The sequence below is a fragment of the Erithacus rubecula genome (genome assembly GCF_903797595.1).
Source record: "Erithacus rubecula genome assembly, chromosome: 10".
NCBI lineage: Eukaryota > Metazoa > Chordata > Aves > Passeriformes > Muscicapidae > Erithacus > Erithacus rubecula.
Genome location: NC_136662.1, coordinates 13,501,854 through 13,527,733, shown reverse-complemented (window position 1 = coordinate 13,527,733; position 25,880 = coordinate 13,501,854). Strand labels below are relative to the sequence as shown.

The window sequence follows — 25,880 nt, the reverse complement described above, 5'->3', positions numbered from 1 at the left end:
CTGGCAGAGCTGTTGTTTGTTTGGTGTTTTGGTTTGAGGAGAGTGTGTTAATCCTCCCCTGAGAAGTGCTGTGGTTTAGGTTTAACTCCCCATTACACTTTCCTGGGGTTACCCTATATCAATCCTGTATTTGTTTTCGCATCAGTCCATCTGCAGCAAGAAACATAAGGTGGGAGAAGTTACAGGAGGGCTGGAAAATCAGGGTTTGCTCCAAAGAACAAGTTTATTTTGTTAGAAGACAAGAAAATACAGAGTTCTTGTGCTAGTGCTCACAGCTACAGCAAAGCAAATATGTCTTTGTCTTCTGAACCTACCAAGACTAAAGCATTCTAAAGATGAAGACCACTTCATCTTCTAAATGAAGAGCCCTGATAAAATTATTTGATAAGGGCCAAAAATGCTTATCTCCATTCATTGAATTCATTGCATTCTTCTGTCAATCCAGCTCCACAGGCACCAGCTTCCCTGAAAATTCCTGCTTTTTTCAGAAGTGCCCTGAAGAAAACAGTTCAAAGGAACCAGCAGCACAAACCCATTCCAATCTCTGCTGTGACTCTACCTCCCAGCCCCAGCCGATCTTTGCACCCTTCTAACAGTGACACAAATTCTTTGGACTCCTCTAAAGATGATGCTCTTCCTTTTGCTCTGTGATAACTCCCAGCATAAACTAGCTCAGTGCAATCTTAGTCCCTCCATTATCCTGCTATTTAATGGTTCCTAATTATATTACTTTTAAACTTCTAGAAAGCAGCCCACTGCTACCAACATGTTTGTCTGAGAACAGAACAGCTCCCTGAGACCCCCATGTCTCACAGTAAGCCTCTGGTGCAAAGAAAAGAGTATTTCTTTGCAGCACTTTTCTGTATTCTGCCAACATTTTGTTGTACAGAAATCCTGCTTTTGCTTCAGTCTTGACATTCTGAGACAGCCACAGCCTGCCCAGCTAATCATTGCCTCTTGCTACATAATTTATTGAACTTCACCTCAGTTAGTGCAGCCAGAAAATGCCTTTGGCAGTAATGGAATCAGATTTCTTACACGGTGCCTCCATTTGCACAAGGGTTTTCTAAACACATCTTATGCTAGTGTTTTTGAGAACTGTTTTCCTCTGTAACATTTGCCCTCCTGTGAGCTACAGAGGGGTTGGCATCTCCTCCTGAGCATGCCTGGACAGCCATTTCCACCCAGCTGCTGCAAGAGCAACTGGCCTGTCAGCAAACTCATCTCTGTAGGCACTGGTACCACCATGCTTGTGCCCAGGCCCGAGGGTCCTGGGATTTGTCCAGCTATTAGGAAAACAACCTTGCAGATTTTTCCAGTCTAACAAGGAACTGAGTGTCCTAAAACAATGTTTCTCAAAATGGAAAAGCTGCACAGCTATAGCCATTGCCAGGGTCCCCTTCAACTGGTAGAACCATTTATCCTACAAGAATACACAGTTCAGCTGTAATCATTTTCCATGCTTTTAAGACAGTCCTGCACTGTTCTCACATCCAATCCACACCCAAAGGAAAAGCACAAACATCTGCGACCAGTGGCCAAAGGGGCTTGGATAAAATTATCAAGCTAACACATAAACAGGAACAAGAGCCTTTCAAGCCTGAAAAGAAAATCCAAACTTTTTTGTGCTGGTGACTGAAAGCACTGCATCTTTTTGTCCTGATTCTGCCATGATTCTCTAAGATTAGCAAGCTGGCAAAGGAGCTTCCTGTCACCGGACTGAGCCAGCACTACACAGCTTCTCTTTCTCTCCAATGATAAAAACACCTCTTCCTGTGCTGACTCCAGGTTCACAATAAATTACTCTTTATGGAGCACACTTCATTTCTCTGGATTTACTTTCATATTGGCAGCACAAGCTAATCAGAAACTATTTGTTGTAATCATTGCTTCAAGAGCAGCAGTCTGCATCAAGAACAGGAACAGCACAGTAACAGAGGAATGCTTTGCCACAACTCCCTGTCAGCTCTTCTGGGAAGGAGCACTGCCTGCCATTACCCTCAACAGCTGTACTTTTATGATGTGAATTCTTCTGAATTCACTGATGTGAATTCTTCTTTTCCAGATCATCCTGCTTCTCTTGGAAAGCCAAGCACTGCAGCTGCTATTGTGCCAGCATCTGAAGCAACACAATGTGCTCATTGCAAATTAATTGCCTTCAGACACTGTTTTTCTGATTTTGACAATTTTTAAAAAGAATTTCTTCAAATCAAACCTGTATGCATTTTTACTGCCTTTCTTTCCAATTACACATGATTGTAATCAAATTTGATTCATCATAAAAACAGTAGAATGACGAGTTAATAGAGCACTGATTTTCAGAGGCAATCTCCCTTATTTGTCAGCAAGGGTTTATGTACACTGTCACTGTCTTCCCTTCAAAGACAATCCAGGATAAGTTTTTCTATAGTTAGAGATTTTCTGAATACCTAAGCTATCAGTTTAAGTTTAGTTGGTGTTCACTCACATTTCACACAAATAAATTTTCATTATTAACTACTCAAACCTGAAGAAAACCTGTTTCTTGAAGTCTCTTGAGTTGCTTCAGAAGCTGCAGCATTGTACCACTTCTCTCATTATCTCTTTCTGAAGATGATGCACTGAAGCATCTCTACAAAAAAAACCTTAGAGTTACAGAACCAATTTACCCAGATAATTCAGCTGCACACTGGCTCTCACAGCCTTGTGAAGATGCCTTACCTCAGAAAATGGTGAAGAGTTGTTTGCACCATTTCTCCTGAAAGGGAAGCTGCCGTGGTCACTGCTTAACATGAAGATTCCTTCAACCTGCAAATAATACAATTAATTGTTCTTCTCCCAGGTAGACATGCTGGTCTTCTCCTTGGAAAGTGAGTATCAGATGGTGCTAACTTCAAGAAAACTGGATACTATGTATTCCATATGGTCTGAAAACAAAAGGAGCAATTGGTACAGTAACTTCCCGAGCTGCCCCTTGGAATAGCAGAGCAAAAAATAAACAGAGAAAAGCCTCCTTGGTCACAGCAGTCATGGCAATGCATCCTAATTCCAGAGCTGATGACATTAATCTTCAGCTGGAACACTCTCCAAGCAGCACTGCACCAGCAAACAGAACTACTGTAAGACTCAAAAATGCAGATGGAGTATTTTGAGAAATCCTACAGAGAGAAGGCACTCCATAAGCTTTGCCATGCCAGTATCCTTCATCCTGGAGCTTGCTAGGACAGTGTCTGGTATCTGGGTTTGCACTAGGAAAGGTGGGCATAAGGAGTTCTCAGTGTCAAGTATCACTGTCTGAATTGTTTCCAGACTAATGGCACAGAAGGGGGGCAATATATCACAGATTTGGCCCTACAGCCCGTGAAACTGGCAAGGAGCAGCTGCAGATGCAGCTAGACAAGGATCCAGAGAAAGCATTATCACACTACCAAGGCTAGAATTGCATCACTTCTTAACAACTTCATATATTCACTAAAAACAATACACTTTTTTATATATTGAGATTAAAAAAATCTCTTAAAAACATTTTTAAAATATTAACATCATATTAGTACATATGCATACACAATTCGTTCTGCCAAAGTAAAGCTAGTCCAAGACAGAAGGAAAATTGAAAACACAAACTTTTACATTAGAAATTTAATTACATAAATCTCTATGAGTAGGTGCTAATCTCACTGCAGATTTTCTAAGGCACAAAATATTTATCTGAAGCAACCTTTTCTCCAATCCAGTACAAGCTGATACCTTGTCATATACAGACTCAAAAACCCATTCAGCAGCATACCACAATGCAAAATATACTGACTAGCACTTTGAGAAGACTACCAACTGTTTGTACTGAAATAAATACAATTTTTCAGCAAAGACTCTATCACAGCTTTGTCATAAATTTAGACCAAATAAATGTCTTGATTCCATGCTTCAATACTCCCTCCATCAGTTAGTCTCATGTTTCACTGATGAAGACTCCATAACATCAAAATAATGATAAAATATTGAACTCCATTTTTAGGTCCATTTTTTCAGTTTGTAGTTGTGTATTTATTTAAACAAAAAAAAGCCCTGAGAAATCTGTTAAGTCACACAGCAATGAATGACATATAATACAGAATTCATTACTCTTACTCACCAAGCATACAATACAATATTTATACCACAAATGTTTTCAAATGTAGTTTTATTCCAGTGACTATTTGCAGTCTATCCATACATTTAAAAACAACATTATGTGAACACATCACAGACCAGTACCTAAAAAATCTTTAGTATATACTCCTTTATAAAAGGTTTTGACACAATGGAAAAGTCAGTCCAGAAAAACGCATGTTACCAGGTTTCTTGATAAACAAAATACTGTGAAGCCCTGTAACCTGCATAAGAACAAGTATCCATGGCAATGGATCTCTCTTCTAAATCCATGTTTTAAATAAACAGGTTTAAATTTTGTTCATTAAACGAGTTCTACCACAACACTGTCCATTTGATTTTGTGCTTTCCAAAAGGCAAGCATACTACAGAAATAAAATTCCCTACCCAATACGAGAGAGAAATGCAGTAAACACATATTTGTTTCCCATTCCAGCAGAGGAATTCAAGTTCCTTGAAATTCTCATTATGTCTAAATCCAAAACACCCTGCTTATACCTTCTTCTTCTTCTTCTTTGCCTGCTCTCCAGACTCTACTTTACGCTTCTTAGCCGAAGCGGGTTCGTCATCTTTTTCACCATCTTTAAATAAAAGAAAGAGTTAATCAAAGTCAGCAAAGCCAGTTTTTTGTCTTAAACACCATCCTGTCTCAGAACAACTGACTTAACCACATCTGAAACGGCTGGAAAAAACAGACTGTAGTTTTAACTGACAACATCCTCATTTTTGGAATGCAGACAATATGTGGAAAAAACAGGAATGATTACCTCTTATTACTATCACAAGCCACTATAGGTAACTAAAAAGAGGCTTTATGCTACTGTACAGTATCTGTTCTAAAAAAAATATTATTTGACTAGCTAATAGAAAAAGGTAGAAAAATGACATTTTTGAAGCAGGAAATAATGTCAAGATCAATCAACCTTTTATCCTCTTCCTTTGAATGAAAGCTGACTAAGAGAAATGCATGGACAGGGTAAACATATAGAACACATGGAGCAAGACTTATAAACTGCTACTGGGGAAGAACACCCAGAACCAAGAAAACCAAACAAGACAGCAAAAAAATCAATTTTTTGGAAAAGCTTTGTTGACAACTTTACCAATGAAGGAAGACATTACTGTGTGCTTTGAAAGCCCAGAATTTCTTATGGTTCTGTTCTCTTGGTTGCTTCTACCTATCAAGTATTTGTTTGCTTCCTAAATTATCATTACAGCTTGTGCCATCATTGAGAGTGGAGGGGATAGTAAATATTTTCTTCAGTAGAAGAAAATGGGCATGGACATCCTATTTGACTCCTCTTTTGGACCCCAAGTTTTGCAAATGTTATAAAAATAAACCAAACTACATCTACAACTAAGCAGTTTCATCATCAACGCAGCAGCACCTGAAGCTCTCACACCACCTTCTGTCTTAGTAGCACCATGACTGAACCTGCTGGCTTCATACAACTACTAATGCTCCCCTGCTACTGACAGTGGGGGAGAGGATCAGAGAGACTGCTCGAGGCTCTGTGTTGGTTCCAGGAAAGCCAAAACACCGGCACTGCAGCCCGCCCATCCCTGCAGCCAGAGCGCTTTGCCCTGGCGAGCAGCGGACGCAGGAGAAGCCACCGGAGCTCCCTGCGGGCCCAGAGCGGGGAACCCGCGCACGGCCCGGCCCGGGGAACCCGCGCACGGCACGGCCCGGCCCGGCCCGGCCCGGGGAGCCCGCACACGGCCCGGCCCGGCCCGGCTCGGGGAGCCCGCACACGGCCCGGCCCGGCCCGGGGAGCCCGCACACGGCACGGCCCGGCCCGGCCCGGGGAGCCCGCACACGGCACGGCCCGGCCCGGGGAGCCCGCACACGGCACGGCCCGGCCCGGCCCGGGGAGCCCGCACACGGCACGGCCCGGCCCGGGGAGCCCGCACACGGCACGGCCCGGCCCGGCCCGGGGAGCCCGCACACGGCACGGCCCGGCCCGGCTCGGGGAGCCCGCACACGGCCCGGCCCGGCCCGGGGAACCCGCACACGCAGCCCGCACACGGCACAGCCGCCTCACGCCAGGGCCTCACCCGACTCCAGCAGCTCCTGCTCCTCGTCCGGCAGGAACTTGGCTTTGCCGGCCTGCCGGGGCGCGTCGTCGCCATTGTCCTCGTAGATGTTGGACCACTTTATGGCCATGTCCAGGGTGGGAACCGGCGGCGGCGGCTTCTCGGGCGGGCTGTAGGTCTCCGGCGGGGGCACGGCGTTGCTCCTCCACACCTTGAACTCCCTGGGGGGCTGCGGGAGAGAGCACAGCGCCCGTCACAGCGGGCCGGGGGGCTCGGAGCGGCCCCGGCGCCGCCTCGGTTCGCCCCGCGCCTCACGCACCTCCTCGGGCGCCCGCAGGACGCGGCTCTCCCAGTCGATCTCCTTGTTGAGAGGGTTGTAGAGGAAGGCGGGCGGCTGCGACACCCGACGGAAGAGCTCGTCGGGCGACGGCAGCCGCGGCCGCCCCGGGCTGCCCCCCGAGGCCGCGCCGGCTCCCGCCGGGCGCTCGTCGGGCTGGGGCTCTTCGGGCTCCGAGTCGGAGCTGGAGCTGCCGTAGGCCGCGAAATAGCCCAGCGGATCCTCCCCCTGCGCCGCCATGGCGGGGCCGCGCCTCGCACCGCCCGCGGAAACCGCGGCCGCGCCCAGGGTTCCGGCCCGCGGCGCTCCGGGCCCGGCCCAGCGCGGGGCTGGCGGAGCCGGGCCGGCGGCAGCGGCGGGAGGGGCTCGGCTCACCGGGCGCTTCCCTTCGGGTGACCAGACACCGAAATCAGACACGAAACCGAGCCAGCCTTCATTTCTCCCTTCTCACACCTGCAGGCCTAAGTGGAAGAAAGACACGTTTTCCTAATGTCTGACCACCGGCTAACCTAGGGCAGACACAGCGCTGATCATCACCTGCCAAGGAGGTATCTTTACCAAAACAGATTTTTCAAGTTTCTTGTACAAAGTTTGTAATAGACCTCCTTTGTGATTGACTGATACCTACATTACTGCGTCAGCTAAAATACTGGTCAGGGCAGGTTTAGGTTGGGTATCAGAAGTCTCTTCACCCAGAGGGTGTCTGGGCACTGAACAGTTCCCCAGGGCACGGTCACAGCCCAGCCTGACAGAGCTCAGGAATTGACAATTGACAATGCTCTCAGACACACGGTGAGACTTGGGGATGTCCTGGGCAGGGCTGGGAATTGGACTTGGGGGTCTTCACGACTCTCTTCCAACTCAGCAGATCTTATGATTCTATGTTCAGATTAGTTATGCTACCGAAGCAGGATATGATCTGAGAAAGGAGTTTTGATTATACTATGATCACTTCCTTTACTGTAAAGATACTGAAACATATCTAGCTGATCTCTCATAATCAATACTATAATCACTATTTTGAAATAACCTCTATACACAAAGTACAATGAAAACAACCACTAAGACACCACAATCCCTGCAGCATTTGCAAATCCTTTTTTGAGTCATGCTTCTCAGCACTCAAAGTTTTTGTTTCTCCCTTGCTATTAATAAAAACAGAAATCTTTATTTAAGAATGAAATCAAGATACGTGTGGCTGGAAGCAACTCTTCTCACATCCGTAGGAAGCTGAGCAAGAGTCATTTGAAAAAAAGCAAGAATCAGGTTAGTAATAGTAGTCACAAACTGCAGAAACTACTTAAGCAGCAGAGCTCTTGATTTCTCAAGCATGTTCTCCTTACAGACTGCTCTTGAGTGCAGTCCTACAGGCACAGGTGTTTCACATTAAGTCAGTCTTTCCACCAAAGACAAACCTCACTAAAAAGACAAGGAGAACAAAAGCCTCCCACACATACAAAACCAAAACCACACATCAAGGTAATGGCATGAACTGCTCTTCCAACCTGTACATCTCAAAAATAAGAGAGGTAGACAGAAAAACAGGCAATTATACAAAAGAATTTATTCCAAAAGTTGTGATAAAATGTTTTAAAAATACACATTATAAACATTTGGTATGATAATACATTCACTCAAGGTCTCAGGTTTGTAGGCTCCACTGGGAGTGGTCCCTGCAGGCTGCACATGGTGCCAGGCAGGATGGGGAGCAGCAAGGCAGCCTCCACTCTGAGCTGATGCATTTCCTCTGTTAAGGCCAACCCTGCTCTCTCTTCTCTTTACAAGAACCCAGGAAGGGACTCAAGCCTAAGCACAGCTCTTAACTCTAAGTGGTTACAGTGAGCATTCAGACAAATCCCTTTTTAGATGTCCTAAGTATGTGCAATTACAGTTCAAGTTAATGGAAGAGAGGGAGTTCATCCTATCCTTAATTTCATGTTAAGGAGCAAAGTTTGGCTTGCATATTTAGGCACTTAATTTCCAGAGTGCCATCCAATCGAAGCGGTTTCACTGAAAAGCATTTTCACTGCCCAGACAGTCTATCATTGTAGATGTAGACAGGAAAACAAGGATTTTTATAAACACATCTTTCTCACATGTGAGATGTTCATATATTCAGGATGGAGTGCAGTTGAACATTGCATTTTATTTTAATCTACTTCCAAAACCAGAATAATAATGAAAAGAATTTATAGACACTATACTGAGGTTCTGCAGGTGGCCTGTCTCCACAAAAGGAGAGCAGGTTAGTAATATTACCCAGGAGTGCATTGGAATTGCATTACAAGGCTACACATAACAGGAGAGCCAAAATTAGGGCCTTAAATACAAACCTACCCTTTGATACATTGAAAACATCCCATCATTTAAAGTGTAGTACTGCAGAACACAACTGTTCACATGTTAAACTAAGAATCCACCAGGTCACTTTGAAATTATTACAGGCACCTGCACAAAAGGTAGGCTACAACTGAGTATGAGAAGAACACAGTATGTTACAAGGTGGCAAGAAATGAGAACCTTCCCATGTTGAAACAGTTTAAAATGCATTTGACTCTAAACAATTTGAAATGTAAACCTGTCTACTTTGAAGAGGAGGTATCTGAAGTGCCCTGTTTCCCAGAGTCCTTCAGGTACGGATACTTGCTTGTCACACAACTCCTCCTCCACTTCCCTAGTGGGACCATGCAAAGCATACAAGCTTTGTTCTTTAACAGCATCATCCTGCAATAATGTTTTCTTACAGCCCTCATGATGCCATTAGAGCAGTTTACATTCCTTTTCCAGTACTAAAGAGAATTTATATTTAAAGTGCATCTCAAATCAGAAATCTGTAACTAATATACAAGAACAATATGTGAGGCTGCAGATGTCTATTTGTGATCCTGCTGCCTTTTGATTTACCAGCAGGACAAAGTTCACACAAGGAAGAGACTCTTTGCTAATAAGCGTGGATTTGGCCAGATTTGTGAGGTTTTTTGCAAATGGAGCAGCATACACATACATGGAGAGCAGAATTTATCCTAGTGAGAAACATTTAATTTGGTAAATGAGTTTAAGCCTTTTGGTAAGTCAGCTTAAGCTTTTAGTTCACATTTTTTTTCCATATGCAGTAGTTTTCCTAAGAGTCTTTCCTAGTTTTCCCATCACAGAAACATTAAGAAAAGCTGATTTATTAGTTTCTATAGAAAGGAAAAGCCCATTTGTTTATAACTCCAGCTAAAGTATCTGAAATCTTATATAAACATTGGTTTAAAAAACAAACATTTGCCATTATTACACAACAATATTTTGGAAAAAAGCTCCCCAAAGAACAAAAGCAAACAGAAAAAGGTCAAGCAGCTCCAGCATCACACAATTACAAAATTAAAACAGGAATTGCATAGATAAATTTCCTCCAATTTTTCTAACAGTTTGAAAACATTTTTTAGCCCTTATGAGACATCACACAAAGTTTCAGTACCATTCAGACAAACAGATGAAAGTCACTGTGTTCACTGTGGTTGAACAGAACGAGATCTTAATGGCAAAAAGCAATTGTCACTTGACCCAGTGCATGGCTCTTCCTGGTCTGCCTGGAGCTCTGGGGGCAGTGGGGGAGCACCAGGGTCTCCAGGCCCTGGGAGGGTGGCTGAGAAAACACTGCACTGTGAATTTCCCATCTCTGCAATTGGTAAATTCATTGAATGAAGAGACATAGCAGACATAAATGCAGCAGTGCTATAATCTTCTTCTGGGTGATGTATCTGGGTAGATTCTTTGTCTTTTGTTTTATCCAAAAAATTTGATTCATCAGAATATGATCTAGAAAGATTATTTGTTCCTCCATACAGTGAGGTCATACAGGTGCTGCAGCTTAAACCTAAGACAAAAAAAAACAGATACTAGATTTAATTACAGTATGGGGACATCTTAAAACTTTGCTCTGATTTAATATCAGCAAGACTGTAAAAAATCAATTGTCCATATTTTTACTGGACTAACCCCACATCTCACTTGTGACATCCAGAACCCCTGACAAATTAAAGACCAAACATGCAGGTTATCTAGGCTGATGTCAATGGCTTCTCTGTACTTGACAACAATGCACCATAACAAAGTTCCTTTTAAAAAGTCACTTTAGCCCTTTGGCCCAACTTTTTGAGTTTTTTTCTTACTGTGTTATTCAAACTTTTAAGAGCTTCTCTTGATGATTCTGCTGCAAAGTGGACAGCATTTGAACGCTATTTTACCTGAAGCCAGAGAAAACCTCAGGCCCTTCATCTCCACAGTTAAAATGTACTTTTTCCTTATTTGTCTTTTGATGGGTGTGGAAGGGGAAGTAATGCTTTTGGTGTAGAAAGTCTATACTTTCTTCCTCTGCCTTAAAAAAATGAGTACACATAGTCACTTCAAGGCTTGGGTGTCAATAAAATCTCTATGCCTGTATGAAAAAAACAAGCACATGTATTTACAGTGTTTACTTTTAACCTGAGGCATTGAAGGCATGGGGGAACTCCCCTCCAGCTGCATTTGCTAGCATATCTTCTGCTGAGGCACACAGTTGAGTTAAACCAGAGCATCCTGCCACTGCAGCAAATAGCTTCAAGAGAAATGCAAGATGGAAGATAACCACTCATTTTTGAAAAGCAAAACTGAAACGTGAAGACAGATTTATCCATCATAACACAACAGGGTTTTTTTTGCAACCTGTTATTTATGATGGATGTGTTCAGATAGTAAAAAGGTAAAGCCAGGATATGTGCACTAGGATCCTTAACACAAACTGGTGATATTTCCAAACATGTTGTTCCAAATACCAGAGGAAGATTTTATTTTGGATTTTAATTTTGCAGACCCTGAAAATAAAACCTATATAATACACAACATTTTTAACAATTTGTTACCTTTAAGAGCTTCAAGCTTTTCATTTTTAACTTTCAACACTACATCAGTTATCTTTTGTAACAGGAAGTTCTGTGTTCTTTCTCGTCTGATAGATTCAATCAAAGCATCTAGTCCCTTTGGATTTTCTGCTAAGTAGTCCAATAACTTCCCAGTTTTTTTCCTACTGGAAGATCGAGCAGAAATTTCTTCTGTGTCCTCCCTAGTGAGTATTTTTTTGGAACGCAGGTAATCAAAGTGTCTCTCAGCTATGATTTTATCACACAGGTAAGGACGCATCCTTTCTAAAGCCTGAAAAACAAAACAAACTAGTATTAGCCACATTTCAAATTATTTAGAAGGCTGTAGTTGGAACATATGTGATTTTGATACAGGTTAGCAAAAGATTTTTTAAGGCTGCTGCTGTGGTACTTAATTGAGATTTTTCTCAGTGTAAAAAAATAATTTTAAAAATTATTACCTAATTATCACTTTCCTTAACTCTTTTACTGAACTCTGGAGTCCCAATGCTTGTCAAGAAACAAGGTGACTACTTATAGAAAATATGATTACATAAGCTGTTAATAGCGTATTTCAAAACAGTCAAGTAAAAATGAAATTATACCAAACAGCACCTACTCACTTTGTCTACAGATACACCCATTTTCATTGATCATCTGATTGCCACATTTTCATACTGTTTGTATCCTTGAGGCACAACTGCAAAATGCTGCAGTTATTGATGCTTTCTGTACATTGAGCAAAAGGAGTCTCAGAGCAACAGCATGAACACACAGTTCAAAAAGTTAGTAAATAAACCCCACTATTGACAAGTTCAACAAATTACTGACATCTAAAATACACGCACTTTCATCCATAAATGTGCGTACTCTCAACAACATTAGCAGCTGCTTTTTGTCTTTTGCAACCCTACTCGATTTTATGAGTGATTTTTATATGGCACACCCTCATCCTTCTCAGCTCTCAGCTGCAAGACTCCAACCTTTACAACTCCTCCTCAAGACAAGCTCACCCAGACCAAGACATCTTTGCCAGTTTTAGCTTCCTGAGGTGTGCTGTGCCCTACCACACACAGTGCCTCTGCTAACACAGCACCCTGGCTGCAGAGATGCCATCCAAGTTACCTGAACAGCTCTGAGAGAGCTGAGGGAATGTACACTGAATCAGCACGTTGGATTGTGAAGCCACAACATTTAAAATCTGAGTGCAGAAGCTCTAAAGTCATATTTATGGGACTGCATTTTGATGATAAAATGAATGTTTCTATCTAAGGTTTCCATCCTTTCTCCTCCAAGTACTGTGGGAAAACCTGTAAGATTAAGGTCAGATTATGCACTTCTGTGAGACACAGTTCAGTCACTGACCCAGACTAACACACTTGTCATGTTATACCTATACTGTCTGACTCAAGTCGTTTTTATCCTGTTTTGGTGTAACTACCTAACGCCACCTATTGCAGTATTAGCCTGTGGTTCCACAGAAACGAGTACTAGCTTGAAAAACATGGCTCACAGAACTATGACAAAGCATTTAAAGGAAATCACTTAAGCATAAAGCTAGAAAGAAACAAAAACCAGACTGCAAGGAGTCTTCACTGTACTTTAAAAGAACATTAAAAAAATGCCAAGGAGTCAAAAATAAGACACTGTAAATTACAAACATAACCATGAATAGGCAATAAATTATAAATTGCAATTTTACTTTTTTTTTTTAATTAAGCAATCACGTGTTGAGGTTGATTAGCACGTGCTTCCCAGTCTCACGATGAAATAAATTAATCCAAAATTAACCAGGATGAAGTCTTCCCTCAGCTTCCAGACATCAATGAATAAATATAGGGGAAAATCCAGGAAAACCCACAACAATAAGCCTCAACAAAAAACTACTTAAGTATACTTCAAGAAGATATCCACGCTTTCTAAGAAAGAATTGTCTTGGCCCCAGGAGCAGCACATACATTTCCAGCCAAGCCCTGGGCACCGCGTTACTCATCCCGCCCGCTGCCGCCGGCGCAGGGACAGCGGGAGACGCGACCCTCGCCGCTCTGCGCTGGGAACGCGCCGGGCGGGCGGCAGCACCGAGCACGGCGGGCACCGGGCCCGGGTAAGCGTTCCGAGCCACCACCGGCCTCACACCGGGGGGACCCCGGAGGGCAGGGCCGTGCCCCGCATTCCGCGCCGCCCTCCCGGACGCCGCCGGGCCGGTCCCGTCCCTCCCGCCGCCCCCGCGCCGCGTCCCCCCGCCCGCTGCCACAGCGCTTCCGCTCCCCCGCCCGCGCACGGGCCCCACTCGCCGCTCCGCGCCCGCCGCGGGCACTCAGCCCCCGGCCCCGCTCGCCACTTACATCCTTCTTCACCTCCGCCATCTCGTCCTCCGTCAGCGGCCGCCCCGCGCCCCCCGAGCTCGACCACGACCCCGGGCCCTCCATGGCGGAAGCCTCGGCGGCGCCGCTGGGGAACCCCGCGCGGGGCGGCGCTTCCACCATGCCCCGCCCCCGCCCGACTCCACCAATGGGCGCTCAGTGTCTGCGCTCCGCTCCGCCTCCAGCCCGCCCCGCCAATGGGCGCTCAGTATCGGGCTCCGCCCCACCCCGGCCCCGCCCGGTGCGGGAGCGCGCTCCGGACACCGGCGGCCCCCGCGCCGCACGGGCCGGGCGGGGCTGCCTCCGGCGGCGGCTGTGCCGCCGGGACGCGGCTGGAGCTGCCCTTGTCCGCGCCTCTGGACGCCTGGCGACCCCTCCGCTAACGGGGCAGCGTGCGGAGCGGAGTCGGGGCCGCAGCTTTTGGGGACCGGCGGTGCTCCAGCCCCTCCGCTGCGCAGGGCTGTGCTCCAAGGCGGCGGCAGAGGGAGCCGCTGTCCCGCCGGGACCCGGCGCCGCCTCCCCGGGGAAAGGGAGAGCCTGGAACCGCAGCAATCGGTGTTCTTGCAGCTGGCACGGGCGGAACTCGGGCTGTTCATGCACTTTTGACATTTTCGTTTCAGAAGATAAACATGAAGTAGAAGCGATCAACACTAAAGTTTGCTGTCAATAGTCGAAACTGCCAGTTTTATGGTAGTTTTCCAGTTTTGCCATGTTTTTGACTGGCATGCTTTGTTAATACAATAGTACTTCAAATATTAATTGTGACAATATCTATTTTACAGTGCTAGCAGTCCCAGCTTTAAAATAAACACGAAGATCCTGCCCAGAACACTTGAAAAATAAAGGACTAGGCACAGGGCTGATTTCTGCAGAGCTAGGAGTTAAAATCCCCGAATTGTTGTCAGGGAACACGCAGCCAGCCCCATTCCCTGCGGCCCTGACTGCTGCTGGTTTGGGGGCACACCTCTGCTCACAGCCCGCTGAGCGCTGCACCCACCCCAAGAAGCCTTTCTTGGCTGCAGCGCATTTGAATTTCTCAAAGCTGTGTATCTCTGCAAAGTACAAACTATCTCCCATTTTCCTGCTCAGAGGGCTGCAGGGCAGGCCATTTGTTTCCAAGTTCAAGTGCCTACATTGATCCTCCCCAGTCTGTGCTGTGCACCCAAAATACATGGAAAGCTTTCAGCTTCACCAATGCTTCCAAGAGACCTGGTTGTGGCACTTCTGAAATTCATTCAACCACATGCCTTTCAGCTCTTCTTGAAGGTGTATTGCATTGTGGACTTTGCTGGCTCCATGCAACACTGCTGATAAGAACATCCATCATTCATTCTGGATTGAGAATATTTGTTAATAACCTTGCTCAGCAAGAGGTGCAGTTCAAAGCCATGTGATGTCTGCAGGGTTAAGCTGCTGATTCCTGAGCCGTGTAGGAGACAAACTGGAATGATTTAACTTCAGCAGTCAGGAAGAGAGCATGTGGCTAGAAAATACAAGAACAGAATATATTTTAGCAGACTTAATGCCAAAACACCCTACCAGGATTTAATGGTCCAGCAGCAGGAAGAAGACTACTCTGCAACTCATTTCAGGAGAGAAACAGCCACTTGATATTCAGGAGTGACTGATGCTTTTTAAGCAGCATGTACTTAGAGTGGGGACTCAAGTGTAGAAATCTCTACTTGATAAAGTAATATCCTACAGCTAAGTTTTGCAAAGAACACTCCTTGTTGAATTACTATGATTTTGCTTTTTTCAGAAAAAAGAGCAACTTCTTAATGTGGCATGTGGGTGTGGCTTGTCTGTATTTTCTAATTTTTAATCATTGCCATTTAGAAACAAATTCAAGTAAATTGGTACCAACTCTTACCTGTAGACATGGGTACACATGTAAATGAAGTAGTTTAAAATATTAATTGAATCACACTAAATGTATTCACATTAGGCACAGCATTGATTTAAGTATATTAGTATAAAATTCATACCTCTAACCAGTGTTGTAAAGTACAAAGGCTGTATTTAGATCCTTTGTCCCTACTTCTCTGGCAAGAATAATAGATTATGCTTTGTTTAAAGTCCTATTATACTAGCAAAATACAGTTTGAAAGTGATGTAATTATTTTGCTACAGTTTAATAATGAATTCCTACCCCAATAAATTGTCTTGGGTTTCCTAAAGAGCTTGAAGAACAATACTGAGGCCCAGACCAAGTGACTCGTGGCTGCCAGGAGATGGCACTGATGGTCTGCCCTGCTCCTGGATCCTACAATCATCACCTCCTGGCATTGGAGTGGCCCCACGAGCACTGTTTGTAGCACACAACTGGAATTATTTAGATATAAAACATGCAATTATCTGCCATGTTACCTCAAAGCAATGTCTGGAGTGTAGTCACTCTCCTGAGATTGTGGGGGAGAAAAGACACAAGAGTAGGTAAATAATTTTACCACAGTGGGAATGCCACTAAACCTTTGTAGCTTTTGAAAGTTACAGTAAATACAGAGAAACAGACTGTGCTACACTAACATCTGTTTTGTTACCTTGGATAGTAATAAAATTAATCATGACCACTCACAGGCAGTACCTCCTCTCTACATATAAATGTAGAAGCTAAAATTATGATTTGTTTTTTAAAGAGTCAAGATTTCTCCTAACAGAATTAAGGGGTTTAGGGCTAGTGTCTATAATTTGCTTTATTTCTAGATATGTAATAAGCTTAGAAATAAAAAGACAGCATGAAACACTATTAAATACATATACTTTCAGTTCTAAAACAAGAAGCACAAACTACACAGGACATGGTACAACTGACACTTTATTCCTTCATGATGGAGATATATAGTATTGAAACTGCAAGAATCACGAAAAAAAAAAATCAAAGTGCAAACCTCTATTAGAACTGATTATGGAATGTATTATGTTTTTGGCACAAAAAGTGGGGAGTTATATACTGCAACAAGAGTTTAAGTTTAATGAATGTAATATTCTGTGCTCAGTAGTCACATTTGTGCACTGCAGAACAATACAATGTAAAACAGTGACTAACACAATTCACATACAACTCTATACAATTTACATCACACATCCAGTTAAAACTTCTCTGAAAATACATGAGGTCCACTGATACTTTGTTCACAATCACTTAACAAATACCATTCTTTAAGCAGGCTTATCTTTTCAGCTTCCTTATTGATAAAAGCAAAAATAGACAATCTTAAATAGCAAATTCTTTTCCTCAAATAGTTCCATGTGGATATTAATATTTTCCATTAATTTGGCTCTGACTTCATTGATAAAACACATGAAGCTGAACAAAACCAAAAGCTCATTTTTTGCGTATTTTCCAATTTGCTGTGAACAAACAGCATTCTGTATTCTGGCTTTTTGCTTTCAAAACTGGACATAGTGGTGCCTGTAAGCTCTATTATTATCACATGGAAATCAGCAAAAAAATCAGCTTCACACAGTGGCATCTATTTAAAACTGAATATTAGCATGGTAAACACAAAAATACATAAATGGAAGAATTCAAGTTTATCTCATAAGATACAGTATGCATTCACATTTTCATTACAGAGAGAGACACTGTATTCACATTCTGTTGAAGAAAGAAACCCCCATATCACAGATCTCCCTAAACTCTTAGCAAAGATAACATCCATGGAGTATCTATAATGCACATTCTGGCTCTTTCATTTCAGCTCAGCTAAAGTGATTGCTGAAAGGAAAAATCCTTTGATGAGTAATTCAAGCCCCACTGCTGAGCTATTACCACAAGAACTTCTATACAAGTCTGCTCTGTCATACAGCCTGACAATTGTTATCAAGAGTTTTATGTGGGCAACTATCAGTATTCAGTGTCTCATCTCCTTTTTTGGTTTGGGATTTTATTTGTATTAATCAAGAATGATGATTTATATCAGGCATCTGAGAAATGTTCTGGTGACAAAATGAACAGGACATGCATTAGATACACGTGTCACTGCAGAAATGTCCTCACAACTGAATTCTTTGTTTGGGCAACAGAAAAATAAACAGCAAACAGCAAGAACAAGAAGCATTTGGCATGATTTTAGTTCTTAGTACCATACTGCAAATACACAAACTGAAGTGCTCATAATATCTTCCTCTCTAATGCCAGAATAAAGATTACCAGGAGAAGCTGTGAGGTGAGGGCGATCCCACTAACCAGCTTAGGTAACTTTTGGCATCAGACTAAAATGTAATTTAGTGCATCTATGTTAAGAGGCTGTGATTCCTACTGAGGCTGAGAGAGAAAGCAGGTGTGGTTTTAGAGCACCTAAATTTTGTGCCTGAAGTTAGAGTTTGAGTACAGCAACTGAAGGAATTCGGGTCCCTCAGCTGCTCCCTTGCTTTCTGTACACCTAAATGCAGCCCAGAAGCCAAGGAAATCTAAATGGCAAGAGATGGAAAATCAACCTTTCTGTCTTCACAGCTGTTTCTCAGCTCTGAAATCCCAACTCCTCCTCTCCCTCCCCTAGTGAGTCAGGGGAATTTGCTGTCACCCATTCTAGGCCTTCAAGGACACGAAGTAACAGCAGTGTCACCAGAAATGGTTCCTGTTTGTCTAGAGGAATCTTAAAAAGAGGAGTCACCCTTGTTACTCTGTGGATCTACAGCTCCTGCTGGTTCTCATCCTTCCAGCTCAAAAGACCAAAGCAATCCCCTCAGTTTTTCCTCTCTCCTGGCAGCTGCTCAAGGAAGGAATGAGTTTAGGATAGTCCATCATGGCTTGGGATACTGTGGAGTGAACAGTGAAAAAGTGAAGAAAAAGTCTCAAGAAAGAACTGAGGCAACAGAAGGTAAAATCACTTGGAATTAAAAGGTATGGCTTGATGAGCAAACTAGAGAGTCTGAGGAAGCAGAGAGGTGAGATGTGAGAGAGCGTGGAAGAAGAAAAATACCAAAAAACCAACACTACAGAAATATTTAGTGGTAAATAAAATAAAGATCCTACAGCCTAACACTCCCAGTGTAGCTGGATGCTCTGGCTCCCCAGCAAGAGGAGGGAAGAGGGATGAAGGACATGGATGAGGGCCATGGATACATAGTACATGGACAAGTTGGGATGGGCTGTTTCATCTTTGACAGCTCCCACAGCTGCACAAGCTTTTAGCAAAGTGCAGCTTGCCTTTAGGAGCTCACAGCTCAATACTGCAGGGCCACCTCTTGGCACAAAATCTCTGTTTAATGTCAAGTTGTTTTGAAATGTGTGATACTTTATCAAATATTTAAAAAGCACCAAGGGAAGGCAGAGAAAGATTCCCCACTGCAACATTTACATCCTTAGAGCCTGATCACCTGGCTCAGGTTTAGGTGATGGTGCACAGGAATGGAAGAGACAAGGGGAAACATTAGGATAACCCTTTGGGACTGAAGAGTCATAAATAGAAAAACTCCCCATGTGCTGTCTGGCTGGCTGAAGAACTTCCTTTGGACCATGCTCTTTTCACATACAATGCATTCACTCATCACTGCTCTTTTCCCCAGGATACCTGTGTCATCACAACAAACAGTGCACCATGAACATCAGGTGGACTCTGGCAGCTGCCAGGGGTTTTCCACTCATTACCACTGAGATATGCCAGAGAGAACCTATGACTACTGGTGTTCCCTCTCTTATGACTGCACAAAGCAGAACACACAGGTTTCCAAAGGATATCCCAGTGGGCATTTGGTTAATACTGTTTGCTTTCCTGCAGACCACATTGACCAAGCCCCCTCACTCACTTCCTACTGTACCTCAGCAACATGCCACAAGTGGTTCAGGAAAGGTGGAGGGGATGTCTAGGAAACTGATAACATGTTCAGATTATTTGTCAGTCTCTGGAGAGTTCCTACTACTGCCTCTGTTTGGGAATTGCTCCCATCCTTAGTTTACAAATGATTTAACAAGAAGCATGTGAATACAATGGTGTGTGCTTCACTTCGCAGTGATGAAAAAAAAAAGAAGCTATGACTCAATGGGTAAACATGTGGAGGAATTTGCTACAAAAATTATATTTGCCTTAACTGAATACCACAGTGAATATTCATGCCACTAAAAAAATATAAGATCATTATTGTTCCAAGGAAAACTGTCCCAAGGGCAGATAAAGAAAAAAATGACAATCTTCCAGGAAAAAATAGCTTCCCTTATTCATGGGCATAATCCAGGAATAGCTGTCCTTCAACTCCTTCTATCAGCCTTTTCTTTTGAATTTTGTTAGTAAGTGGCCTCCAAAAGAGGAGAAAACAGAAAGGAGAAACAAATTTTAAGATGCAAACAAAGAGATTTAACTCCCCCATACTTTAGATTTCTTTTGTATCTCTGCATTTAATTTTTGTTGTCTAGAGGCTTCCTAGGATGTGGCCTTTTTAAAAACTCCTCTCCTATTCTTTGAAAGTCATGGTCTTAGCAGGAAACTGAATGTGCAGGAGACAACTTGTGGGCTGCACTATCCTCTTCTTCTGTCATGCAAGTTTCCCAGGCAGTCATTGCCCTTGAGGCTCCCATCAGAGGAAGCTTTTCCAAAGCTGGCACCTGATGTCTGAAATGGATCCCAGCCACAGCTCTGCCCAGCAGCAGCATTGTGGTGTGGCCAGGACAGTGAGCACAATCCATTGCCCACTCTTCCAGCCAGTGCATGGAAAGCTTTCATACCACAAAAGGTACTTGGTTCCTGAGCCCACTGAGTTTTCTTCAGTCCCCCTAATACTTTGCACCACTGAAAGTTGAAGACTGAGGAAGGAAAAAAACATGTAGAGCAAGGAAGCAAGAGAAAAGAAGACAGAAGGGAACAGTGTAAAGACAACAGAGGTGCTTGAAATACTGATAATTAGCTGAGTTTCATAAAATTTTCACACAGATATGTTAAATCACTAAAGCTAAGGGTTAGCCATTATAATTGTCTTCTGCTAGCCCATGGGACTAACTTACTTCAGAGTTATGTGCTCCCAACAAACCCTACATCCACCTTAAATACCATCTGCAAGGACATAATAAAAATTCACAATGCAAAAAATTTGTAAACAAGGGTTAGTAGCACAGTGGTACAGTAGATTGTCAATAAAAACAATAAAAGTGTGGATACAGATTCGTCTACCTTGTGTGTAACATTATTGCCAGTTACAAGGGAGGGATTCTGTAAACTCATAATTCTGAAGATTTGTTAATAAGCACAGAGCAACAGGTGAGTGACCCATCTACTTTCTCCAGTTCTGTGTTGGCTATTGGGATCAGCATGTGGTCCTTCAGCTTTTCAAATACCTGTTCAGGAAAGAAAATGTAAGGGAAAATCATTACACTTCACACCTGTGTTTTCCCCTCTCTCTAAGTATTTCAAACCGGACAGACGTGGATTTGTCAGCAGTGCCAAGGCACCCCACTGCTGTTAATCACCCACATCCCAGTGCAGCAGGGGAGCTGCCAGAGGCTGGCTGGCAGCCTGGGGTGCTCTCACCTTTGCACTCTCTGGGTACTCCTCGGGGGCTCTGTGCAGCAGCACGTGCCCCTTGCTGGGGATGTTCAGGTAGATGCAGTTCGCCGCCGCATCGTCTGGCACCGTCAGCTTGTCGTAGCGGTGGTCGCTCATCTGCTGCATGGTCTGCCAGGAGACATCAAGTGCAGCTATTCAGATCAAACATGTTAGCAGTCCCAAAGTAATGGGAGAATAGAATCTCCAGGAATAGCTAATTGTGATTGCCAAGGTGGTCAGGGGGCATTTTGCTATGCAGCAAGTACAGATATCTCCTTTTATCTTTGCTTTTATGGAAAAATCTACTAAACCTAACAGAGGAGCAGGAGAAAACCTTTGTGCAATGGTTCTTACAAGCAGCAGGATTAAATAGGGTACTTGGTAAGCATCCTCTGTGGGGTCTTCTGAAGGATTGCACATTGAGTATGCAAAACTGCTCCTGACACTGATTGAGACTATAGGTGCTCAGCACCTTCAAAGAAAGCAACCATTGTTCAATATTTATATAATGAGTATGAATTAAACCAAACAGGACAGGAATGGTTCCCAGCCTGGATATCAGCCCAATCTTAATTCTTTTCAAGGACCTCCGTTCTGCTTTGCAAGCAGTTACTCTTTCACTAAGCACCTGTGCTGGGGAGCGAGCAGGCACGTCTGCGCTAATCCTCGTTCCCAAGGGGACAACACAATACCCGCCTTGCAACACAAGAGCTGCTGGTTTCAGAGGTTTGGGTTATAAATATAAGGCTCATACACAAATGTAGACCCTGGCTGGCTGGAATTTCAGAGACAGAGACTCTCAGGACACGACAAGCATGCAATCCCATGTTTTGGATCAGATCGGTTTTAGCAAGGATGGGAAAAGCCTGAAGACAAGATGCCTGACTCCCAGTTGTAGCATTCCAGCTTTACTTCAGCTTCAGCCTGAGAGAGACCAAGAATAGCACAGAACTGAACAAGGCTCAAAGTCCAACACTGGCCCTACTGAAATACTAAGCAAATGCAAGTGTTTCCATTTCTCCCCTAGCCCACCTGTGCTCCCACACACCTGGCAAAGATGCAAATGCAAAGAAAAAGCTTTTGCTTTTTTTTTTTTTTTTTTTTAAGCTTAAAAATTTCACACTAATATTATCTATAGAAAAACTTGGTCTTTTGTTAACAACATTTTTCAACTAAATTCCCTTCTCAGGGAGAACCCAGAGATTTGCATTACGTAAGCAGAAAGCAGACTTCAATTTCAGGCACAGTTAAATTTGTCATTAAGTTGCTTCCAAGGTCATTCATCTGTCTACTTCTCATTCAATAAAAAACTACTACACATAGCTGATTTATAACAGGGTCTACAAGACACTGGGAAGCAACAAAGAACTCATGCTTGCCCACACCTATGGTAAGTAATTCCTTTATAGGTCTACATTTTTTATGTCCTAGCCTGAGTCATCCACATCCCGGGGAGAACATGAAACTCACAACAAAGAATGCCATGCATTCTTGAGGAAGTGTTATCAGATTGTCATTTCTTGTTCCTTCTCATGTTATGAAACTCTCCCAAGTTCCCAAGGACACATCTACCTCCATAAAAGGTTAATGTGTTTTTCTGGGCAAAAATCCTTGCACCTTTACTTCACCAGATGTAATTTTGTATTTTCATATGCTTAGCACAGTTGATTTTCTTTTTAATAGTTTTGTTTCTGTTATGTTGCCAAGATGTGTTTTATTCTGCTTTTTGACGTTGCAGACTTCCTGCACACAATGTGGCTTTTCCACCTGGTAACCAGAATCAGCAGACATGTCCTCTACCTGCAGCTTCCCTTTTCCTTCCCATACAATGTTTTTAAGTCTTGACTACAGAAACATTTATTAAATCTACACTAAAATACTTGTACCAATAGAAGAAAAGCCACTATGGATTTCACTAAGCTCCTGAGCAGCTGTTCTTTCTCCACTCCTTCTTGGAAACTGAATTCTGATATTGTAGGTTTTCTGTAGGTACATCAGAAATATATTATGAATCCCTGTGAAACACTTCCATATGAAATTATGAAAGAATTCTTAAGCAGAAGGGTAAAGACAAGCTTCCCATTCATTTGCTTCTGCAAAATGCTGAAGTGGGAACTACAGCAGCAAGCTGAAATAAAGGACAAGTGGCAGAGCTCTAGTCCTCAAGGACCAGCTTTAGGGAGCCTGGGAGATGATGCCAAGGGCATTAAGAGACTTGTTTTCAATATTAAAAAGCTCACAAATGATGGCTGAATTAGTTGGGAAACAAATGAGAAAGCCTGAGTGAGAAAGTGATTCAAAGCAGCACAGGAGTGGGAGGACACAGCTCAAACTGTGATAGTGGGACTGGGATCTCAGCTAGCTGGAACAACACCACAAGAAAGCTTTTATTACTAACTGGAAGTTTGACAATAAAAGATTACTCTCTTCCTCAGCTCTTAAGATAAAAAGGAAACCATATTTGCAAGCTTTCATCGCTGTTATAACTATGCCTGAATGTTGCAGTAAAATTTCAAAAACCACTTACTTGAGAGAGTGCACAGGAACAACACCCCAAAGCTGCCCCACAGGGGGGCTCTGGAGGCAGCAGAATTGCACCAATACAACACTATCAGGGTACTTCACAGACCCATGTGGTTTTCTGTATTTCTATTATGTGAAGTCATTAACTACATGTGCCTGGCCAGATTGACTCCAGGGCAGAGAAAAGGAGATAAAAGCAAGGTCCTTTGATTGTATTTTCTATCAGATACATCCCAAAATATGATGCATTTACAGAGGCTGGATTTCTGTCCACAAATGTTGTACAAGCTACATTAAGAGCCAGGCATTTCCCGTGTGCCTAGTTTTTCTGGGAATTTTCTTCAGCCTGAAGAGGGTAATTTTCACTGCACATTCTCTCAGCCCTTAGTCATGCTTTCCTTATGTTGAAGTCATTCACATAGCCTAAAATGCCTTTTCTATAGCTTTTTTACAGTGTGTCCTCAGACAACTGAGGTAATGGATAAGCTAAATAATCCTAACTATGAAGCAGCATTATGCACGAAGGAAAAATGTGTACACATTTCAGGTCTGTTATCTCTGACAGAATTAGGATGACTGCATGCACTTTTAAAAGAGGCCAAGCCTAGCTACACATTTCCCCCCCCTCCATGAGGAAGGCCCCAGTCTGAGCCCTGCTGCCTACTCACTCTGGGACCTACTCACATCCAGACTGCTGCAGGAGAGAGCGACCAAACCCACCTGCAATGCACATTTTTATCTCCAACTCCCCATAAGCAAAACCAAACATAGACTGAATGTGCCTCTTGCTAACAGGGCACTGAGCACCACACTTTAAAATGCCTGTGTGATGCTGACAGGTAAGCCCAGATTTCCAGGGTTTGATGTTTGTATTGATCAGGCACTGTACTCCTGACACCTAACATTTTAAAAGAAAAATCAAGTTGAGGGTATGTAACTCTCTACCTATGGGATCACTCCCTCACCAGCTTTCAGTTATCCTTTCTTAAATCCTTCAAGTCAAAGTATTCTTAAGAGAAAACTAGTCACATCAAACAATTTAAGATATTTTTTCTATTCCTCCTATTTTCTTTCTTTCCAAGCACATTAAACTTTGGCCTGTTTGACACTGATGCTTAAGCAATCTTTGGCCTAGGATCCAAGAGAACGAAAAGTGTGAGAAAAGATTAAATTACATCAAGGTTTCGCCTACAATGACAAAAATGAAGTATTTTTATGGTGCAGGGCAACTAAAACTGATGAAAATAATAACAGCAATAGGCAGTCACATGCCCCAGGCTGGATGGGAGTTTGGAAGACCAACATGTTTCTTTTCTGCTTGGAGCAAAGACCACTTGTTTGGAAACAATGCTGGACTATGCTGTTATGCAGCAGAGGCAGAAGATGAGGACAGGCACCTGGCCAGTCCACTGCCATCTGGAGGGACAGCTGAGAAAGGTAAATTAGTGCCTGCTACCTGGAAAATACTGCTGATTCCTAATTCTGCTTTCTATAAATTCTTGCAGCACCCAGAAGAGCTTTTTTAGTGCTGTATGGCAGGGTGTCTCTAGTCTCAGATGAGAGGTGATGGTGATTTGAAACAAAGGGCCTGTGTATGCAAAGTGCACTCAACAGGCAACATGCAGATGCACCACAGCTTTATCAGTGGCAAAACGGTGTTTTCCATTTGGTTTTCAGCTGAGCTAAAAATTTCAACAAGCTCAGGATCCCACTTCTGTAGCAATGATCAGTCAGACCACACTATTCCATATGTGATGTTCAGAGTAACATCCAGAATTGTCATTCTCTCTGTCCCAGCTGCACAGCATTTTACACTGAAACCGAAATCCATTCACTGATTCAGTGCCCTGTCTTTAAGTTCTTTCCTCACTTCTTCACATTTAGGGAAACAATTGGCACTGGAGAGAGAAAGCAGCAGCCTTTGGACTCAGTGCAAGAAAGCGCAGGACAGAGTGGAGCTGATGAGCTGTGCCACAATGCCATGTGCCTCGTACAGGGACTCAGCAGCTTCTCAGAGTTTCCTTGAAAGAAAGCAGTGACCATGAAACACTTGGCTAGGCTGGCCAGAGGGGACAGAAGAGCAGAGCTGGAAAAGCCAGCGACCTTGCTGGAATGTCAAGATCTATCAGGAGTG

General features: G+C 43.4%; 3 protein-coding genes across 3 annotated transcripts in view; all 3 read right to left on the bottom strand.

Moving 5' to 3' along the window:
- Nucleotides 1-4,142: 4,142 nt before the first annotated feature.
- On the bottom strand, nucleotides 4,143-6,774 carry LOC306806012 (UPF0690 protein C1orf52 homolog). Its single transcript, XM_079314384.1, has 3 exons — nucleotides 6,482-6,774; nucleotides 6,184-6,391; nucleotides 4,143-4,709 (listed from the first exon to the last, which is right to left on the bottom strand). The coding sequence occupies exons 1-3, from the start codon at nucleotides 6,737-6,739 to the stop codon at nucleotides 4,621-4,623; spliced, it is 555 nt and encodes a 184-aa protein (XP_079170510.1). The 5' UTR covers nucleotides 6,740-6,774; the 3' UTR covers nucleotides 4,143-4,620.
- A 1,269-nt stretch (nucleotides 6,775-8,043) lies between these two features.
- Nucleotides 8,044-13,877, bottom strand: BCL10 (BCL10 immune signaling adaptor). Its single transcript, XM_079313860.1, has 3 exons — nucleotides 13,728-13,877; nucleotides 11,386-11,674; nucleotides 8,044-10,361 (listed from the first exon to the last, which is right to left on the bottom strand). Exons 1-3 carry the CDS (start codon nucleotides 13,866-13,868, stop codon nucleotides 9,994-9,996), a joined length of 798 nt encoding a protein of 265 aa, XP_079169986.1. The 5' UTR covers nucleotides 13,869-13,877; the 3' UTR covers nucleotides 8,044-9,993.
- Nucleotides 13,878-16,542: 2,665 nt separating this feature from the next.
- Nucleotides 16,543-25,880, bottom strand: part of DDAH1 (dimethylarginine dimethylaminohydrolase 1) — a 55,839-nt gene continuing 46,501 nt past the window's right edge. Inside the window, exons 5-6 of the mRNA XM_079314315.1 lie at nucleotides 21,209-21,352; nucleotides 16,543-21,015 (exon numbers count right to left, since the gene is read on the bottom strand). Of these exons, the coding sequence (XP_079170441.1) occupies nucleotides 20,899-21,015; nucleotides 21,209-21,352 (261 nt within the window). The 3' untranslated portion in view covers nucleotides 16,543-20,898. The remainder of the gene's footprint in view (nucleotides 21,016-21,208; nucleotides 21,353-25,880) is intronic.